Source organism: Anopheles marshallii, chromosome 2, assembly GCF_943734725.1.
Source record: "Anopheles marshallii chromosome 2, idAnoMarsDA_429_01, whole genome shotgun sequence".
NCBI classification, from domain to species: domain Eukaryota; kingdom Metazoa; phylum Arthropoda; class Insecta; order Diptera; family Culicidae; genus Anopheles; species Anopheles marshallii.
Genome location: NC_071326.1, coordinates 40,900,748 through 40,906,747, shown reverse-complemented (window position 1 = coordinate 40,906,747; position 6,000 = coordinate 40,900,748). Strand labels below are relative to the sequence as shown.

The 6,000-nt window shown below is 48.4% G+C and overlaps 3 protein-coding genes across 3 annotated transcripts; all 3 read right to left on the bottom strand.

The window, feature by feature from the left end:
- Nucleotides 1–314: 314 nt before the first annotated feature.
- Nucleotides 315–1,092, bottom strand: LOC128717967 (protein D3-like). Its single transcript, XM_053811644.1, has 2 exons — nucleotides 453–1,092; nucleotides 315–370 (listed from the first exon to the last, which is right to left on the bottom strand). The coding sequence occupies exons 1-2, from the start codon at nucleotides 1,090–1,092 to the stop codon at nucleotides 315–317; spliced, it is 696 nt and encodes a 231-aa protein (XP_053667619.1).
- Nucleotides 1,093–1,620: 528 nt separating this feature from the next.
- Nucleotides 1,621–2,375, bottom strand: LOC128719608 (protein D3-like). Its single transcript, XM_053813234.1, has 2 exons — nucleotides 2,178–2,375; nucleotides 1,621–2,112 (listed from the first exon to the last, which is right to left on the bottom strand). The coding sequence occupies exons 1-2, from the start codon at nucleotides 2,373–2,375 to the stop codon at nucleotides 1,621–1,623; spliced, it is 690 nt and encodes a 229-aa protein (XP_053669209.1).
- Nucleotides 2,376–5,240: 2,865 nt separating this feature from the next.
- LOC128709886 (phosphatidylethanolamine-binding protein homolog F40A3.3-like) lies at nucleotides 5,241–5,889 on the bottom strand. The gene is made up of 2 exons (XM_053804923.1): nucleotides 5,468–5,889; nucleotides 5,241–5,394 (listed from the first exon to the last, which is right to left on the bottom strand). Exons 1-2 carry the CDS (start codon nucleotides 5,887–5,889, stop codon nucleotides 5,241–5,243), a joined length of 576 nt encoding a protein of 191 aa, XP_053660898.1.
- Nucleotides 5,890–6,000: the final 111 nt, after the last annotated feature.

The following is a 6,000-nucleotide window of genomic DNA, read 5'->3' as shown; positions in this document are numbered from 1 at the left end:
ATTAATCGGATAAAATAAAATCTTTGCAAATTGTATTACACAATTAAACACTGCTCACACGTTTTCAAGGCATTGTTGTAACTTCAAATTTAAATTTTATTCTTACCACAAAACGCATACACGTTTAATACTTTCTTTTTACACGAACAATTATTTCTACAACAAACATAATACATTTCTAGCGAGCTACTTCTTTCACATTTTACAACTTGTGAAGTATGTATTTTCGGAATGTACAATCTTTCCGCAACTATTTGCCACTTTAAAAGCATATTACAACCATTGAGGCCTCATGGTTCCCTCCCTCGACCATTCTACGGGCTACCAAACACGGTTGCATTACGTGCTCCGTTCAGCTCGTTCAGCGAACCTAGGGGTACCAAAAGAGAAAGAACAAACATTCTACCATCAAACTCACTGCACCAGCCAGTCAAACTCACGCTCGGTCTCACATTCGCGCAGCTGGGCCTGCAACGTGTTCACGTAATCATCGTACTGCGTCTGGAAGAAGTTTCCCGCGTACAGGTTGCCAAGATCGTACTTGCGCGTAAAGTTCCGCGTAGAGAAGTACCGCCGCACCGTACCGCACTGTGCCGAGATCCGCGGTTCGTTGGAAAAGTCCAGCTTCTGGAGATGCTCAAACACGAGCAGCACGAACCGATGCAATCCGGTACCACGCGTCGTGACGGCACCGAGATACTCGACGAGCGTTTCACCACGATCAATATCATTGCCGGGAATGTTACCGACCGCCCAGTGGATAAACTCTCTGTAGCGTGGATCGTCACGCGACGGCACATCCGGATCGGTCAGGACCAGCGTGTAGAGGGCACGCTCGTTCGAGTTCCACGTGACAACGGGCGGGTTTCGTATTTGGGTTGGCGTTAGCCGATTACCACCCTCCGCCTGTCGGCCGCTTTTGAACGACACACGGGCCCAACAGTCGGGCGCTTCGTCGACCACATCCGGGACCACCTCGTACGACGCGAACGCACGATACACATGCGCATCGTTCAGTATGTCTGAGGCGCGGGATTCTAGCAGAAGCAAACACATCACCAGCCAAAAAACACCACGTACTGAGGAGTCCATCCTGAACGATCGCAAGAAACGCAGTGGAGGAAGCAAACAGTGCGCACCAACTGTCGCCGGGACGGTGATGAGATTTTCCTTTTAAACAAATCCCCACTAGAAATCGAAGGAATACAAACCGTTGCGAAAAACTGGTTCGGACCTTCTGTGGGTACCAGCTGTGTGTGTGTGTTTCTGCGTAGAATTTCCCCCACAGCGCGTGCAAAGTGAACGGAGAACGCCAAAGACTGGAGTGGATCAGATGTTGTGCTCGTCCCGTGTCTACCTTTGCATCGATTATCTAACTCTCCACAGGTCATTGAATGCTGTGGCTGGTAGGGCAAGCTAAAAACGATCATTAGAGCGTACACGAAGCTCCTTAATTAGAGTATATTTGATGTGATAATGACACTACGCATGCCCCACACGGGACCTTGATAGCTGCCAACATTCTTGTTTCGATTGCATTTTTTTGCGTTACGAACCAGAATCGAAACATTTTTTTTTGCTGAGCATTCAAATAAAAACCACCCGATTGGCTTATCGGCGCTACTCGGTTCCGGACGATAGCTGAGCGTGCAGCGTCGGTACGTAGTCATCGTACTGGGCCTGGTAGAAATTTCCCGCCACCAGCTCACCGAGCCCGTACTGCTGCACAAACTCGCGATGCTTGTAGTTTAGCCGATGGTTGCGGCTGCGGTTCGAGACGCGCGGTGCCTTGGAGTAGTCGATCCGCCCGGCCGGCTGTTCGTACACCAGGAACACGTACCGATGCAAACCGCTACCGTTCGGTGGGCCGGAACCGACGAACGCGTACATATGGTCACCGTCCTCCACCTTAGTGCCGGGAATGTTGCCCACCAACCAGTGGCCAATTTCGCGGAACTTTGGCTCCTTGCGGTTCGGTGCGTCCGGGTCAACCATGAACAGTGTGTAGTAGGTGTCCGGTTTGGCCGTCCATTCGACGCGTGGTTGATCCTTCACCTGTGTCGGACGCAGCTCGTTACCACCGTCAACGCTGACACCGCTCGGGTAGGTGATCTAGTGTACCGAACAACAGGGCAAAGCTAGTCACGCGTGTACTCACACTCTCACTACTTACTCACCTTAGCAAACTCTTTCGGTGCCGCATCGATCACATCGGGAATGACTTCGTGTTGCGCGAAAACCTGTTGCACCTCAGCCATTTTGGTGGTTGTTGTTGATGAAGGCACTGTCGACGTTACGTCACCGCTTGCACTCCAAACACCGTCCAGCAGCAAACACAGCCCGATCGATACTAGCGTCACCGTTGTTCGAAGCATCTTCTTGCCTTCCCGCACGGGGCCGCTGTTATCACTTGCAAACAATGTGCTATCAGAACTGTCACACAGTTTCTCTTTTTATGATGACTGACCAGCAGAACGTATGCAATAATCTCCACTCCACCAATGCTGGACGAGATAAGACACCACCGATCGAGAGTGATTGTTGAGCGTGATTTTTAGTTATGCCTGTGTTTTTTTTTGTGTGTGTCTTGCTCTCAACAGTCAAGTGGTGTGGTTGCTGGTGTACTCGGCCTAATGCCGTGAGTTGTGCTCTCCAGCAGTACGTACCGGTTTTGAGGAGCGTGTAGGGCCCGATCAAACACAAACAAAAACGGTGTGGTTTGTGTGAATTCGTGGCACGCCTTGATACGATCGCAATGCGTATGCTTGTAAGGGAACATCCATTTATTACGTTACGCGTAATCCGCCGGTGTACCGATGTCCTCTCAGATGTTGATTATTGGATTCAGGTGTATAGTGGTTAGCTATCTCATAGCACTTTAGTTTGCATCATTGATCTTTTCATATCTCAATATCACTGAGTGGAAAAGTAATCGATTTTCTACAACTAGAACGTGCTCTTTGTCTTGAACGGTGTTTGTATGTCGGTGTTTGAAGTCGGCATACCAGCTAAAGTAATTGATTTTAATCGTTTTATGTTCCACAATGCTTACCAAGCCACTTTAACCATATTTTATACCCTAAACCTGGTCTAGATATATTTAACCTGGTACATGCAAATGAAATTAATGAACCATACAGGCTGGCTGAAAAATAAAAACATGTTTATGAAGAGCATTATCGTTGCTATATCAATTGAAGAAGGTTCTAAATCCATTTAAAAGTAATAGTATCTATTTATCACCGCTTGTGTTGAAAATGTAGCTAATGGTGCAAGGCAGTTCCTTCTTGCAATTCGCCTTAACCCCGGACATTTCATTTTATTTAACAAAATGCGGGTGGTCGACCAAATGGAACCAAAAAGCCAAAATGGCAGACCAAAAACTCTTGAGGTTGTTGTGCCGATAATGAACAAGGTCTATCGAATGTTAGGTAATTAATAGAGTACTGACGCTTCCATTGTTACAATAAGGGGGAAGGGGTCGGAAATTTAACAATTTTTGCGCTACGTAATAATTGAATGAACCCTTTCCCGCCCGTGTGTTAGTACATTTAGCTCCTTCTCATCTGCTCGCGAGTTTATGAAATTGTTTAGTTTCCTACAACGTTTTGTTATAGCTTGACAAATCTTCATGAAGTTGTACTAATGTTTTGATCATTTTACTATGATTTGTTTTGCAATTGACAATAATTTTTTGATCGATTAATGATCAGATACGTTCGTGGAGGGATTTGGACTGTTGTGTTAGCGTAATTTGATATTTGTCACCTAAATTTCCCATTATCAAAGCATTTAGTTTTACGAGGTGGAAAATAAACGAATAAGTCATGAATTCAACCGAGAGTTCCTGGGCCTTTCCTTCACGGTCAATCAACTGTAAGGGCAACCCATGAGCATGTGCTAGTCGCCCAGATTGAAACACATTAATTATTACCTCAACTACTTGCAATACGTCTGTTTTCAACAACATTTAATGTGCTCTGCATCTCGTACAGTTATTCTGCCTCATGATACCCTTTCTTTTCATCTTGTAACGCATCCTTTCTTTCATTGCTGCAACATTGTACCTTTTGCTTGTGCCACTGTTCCCACCTCTCGCGTGTTCCCGTACATAAATTTTCGCAACAAAAACTCCCGATGAAAGAGGTATGATGTACACAGTGTGCGTGTTCGCTTCAACGTACCACAGACTATGTACTCCGAATAAGTCGCATTTTTTTATTGAACACCCCAAACTGTTGTTAGACTACAGCACAGGCCACACACAAGCACCGTTGCTGCCTGTCTATCTTTTCCCCGTACGTTCGCATCACACAAATAGTAATAAGAGAGCAACATACAACAATCACGAAAAAGAAACACACGCTTTTTCCACTGCCTGATTCCTCAATGTACAAACAACAGTCACTACTTTGGGTGTTTTCTATCTCTCTTTCACTCGCTCGCTCTCTCTCTCCCTTGATTTCTATACGAAAGGATTCCCGTTCGGTCGTTCTATCTCACTTTATCTTACCATTATGCTAATCGTTCTAACTACCATACGAGGAGCTTTGTCTCTACATAAAATCGTTGCTGCAGCTCCCGTTTGGTTCTGTTTCCCTGCTGGCTGAACGTTTTCCTTATCCTTTTTCGCCTTGCTTCCATGCCCGGTCAAGGATTCGGAGGATGCAGAACGCAGCCCTCAACCCTTTTGCGTCCCCGCGGACCATCGGGCACAGACACACAGGTGAGTATGTACGCAACGTACAGCACCAGATCGCGTTCGCTTTAATCGATCGTTCCCGTGATCTGTCCGTGTCGTTTCACGCAGCACACATTATTATTTTCATCTCATCCTCCTATGTATCCTGCCCTATGCTGACCACTGACATTCGTCGGTCGCTGCCGGTGCCATTCCATCCTCGGAGGCTTCGCCTTTTTTACTGCAAACTTCCCAGATGCTGTTGTGTGCGCAGCATCTTCGTCCAAACCCCGACAGCACCACAAACACTGCATTCATTGCGCATCCTCCCGTCCTGGGGTCTGACATGCATCTGGGCGAGGATCCTTCTTCCTTGTCGAGGCTGATGAGTTTAACGACCTTTCGCGTACTTTCTTCGAGCTACGGCTGTGCCTAGTGTGCTGCATTATATCTGCACCATCTTCCAGCAGGACAAGAATAAGGAAATGTTCATCCCCTTCAGCAGCAAAACGGGACAGCCGAGTCGTGTTTTTTGTTTTTTGCTGTTTTGCGTTGTTCTTCAGAATGCGTTTTGAAAGTGGCCCAGCTGACGGTAGAGCTTCGGCACGTAGTCATCGAACTGGGACTGGAAGAAATTGCCCGCCACCGGTAACCCCAGCTCGTACTTCTCCGAGAACTTGTGCGTGGAGAACTTGCCCCGGCCCTGGGTGCTCCTGCAATTGCACGGAACACATGCGGTTATGGGACGTCCCTTAAGGGGTCGCTCGCGGTACCCGGCCCCCTTACCTGTTCGAGAGCCGCGACTCCTTGTAGTAGATGCGTTCGTTCTGTCGGTACAGCAGAAACACGTACCGGTGCAGGCCGGTTTTGCGCGGTGGCGCTGCACCGATGTAATCCGACAGCGTGTCACCCTTGGTAAGATCTAGCCCGGGTATGTTCACCACCAGCCAGTGGTGCCACTCGCGAAACTTGGGCGCGGTACGGCTCGGTGCGTCCGGATCGGTCATGATCAGCGTGTAGTAGGCGTCCGGTTCCGCTTCCGGCCAGCTGACCTCCGGGACGTGCTTCACCTCGGTGGGGGTGAGCACGTTGCCGAGGTTCACCCGCAACCCACCGGGATACACCACGTGCAGTAGACTTTCGGGCGGAACCGGCACCACGTCCGGGACGATCTTGTGGTTGCGCATATCGCGCACAAAGTCCGACATCCTGCCGGGGTTTCGCGACAAACGCGACTGGCACGGTTGGCACCTCGCGAATGTACGCGGGTATACTCTGGGCCACTACCCAGCACCTCACCACGGTCGAGTATCTCTTGC

Coding starts and splice junctions, on each gene's coding strand:
- LOC128709886 (XM_053804923.1), bottom strand. CDS start 5,889: ATGTCGGACTTTGTGCGCGATATGCGCAACCACAAGATCGTCCCGGAC. Junction 5,395..5,467: donor GAGTCGCGGCTCTCGAACAG/GTAAGGGGGCCG, acceptor GTGCAATTGCAG/GAGCACCCAGGGCCGGGGCA.
- LOC128719608 (XM_053813234.1), bottom strand. CDS start 2,375: ATGCTTCGAACAACGGTGACGCTAGTATCGATCGGGCTGTGTTTGCTG. Junction 2,113..2,177: donor CACCGAAAGAGTTTGCTAAG/GTGAGTAAGTAG, acceptor TCGGTACACTAG/ATCACCTACCCGAGCGGTGT.
- LOC128717967 (XM_053811644.1), bottom strand. CDS start 1,092: ATGGACTCCTCAGTACGTGGTGTTTTTTGGCTGGTGATGTGTTTGCTT. Junction 371..452: donor GCAGGCCCAGCTGCGCGAAT/GTGAGACCGAGC, acceptor TGGTACCCCTAG/GTTCGCTGAACGAGCTGAAC.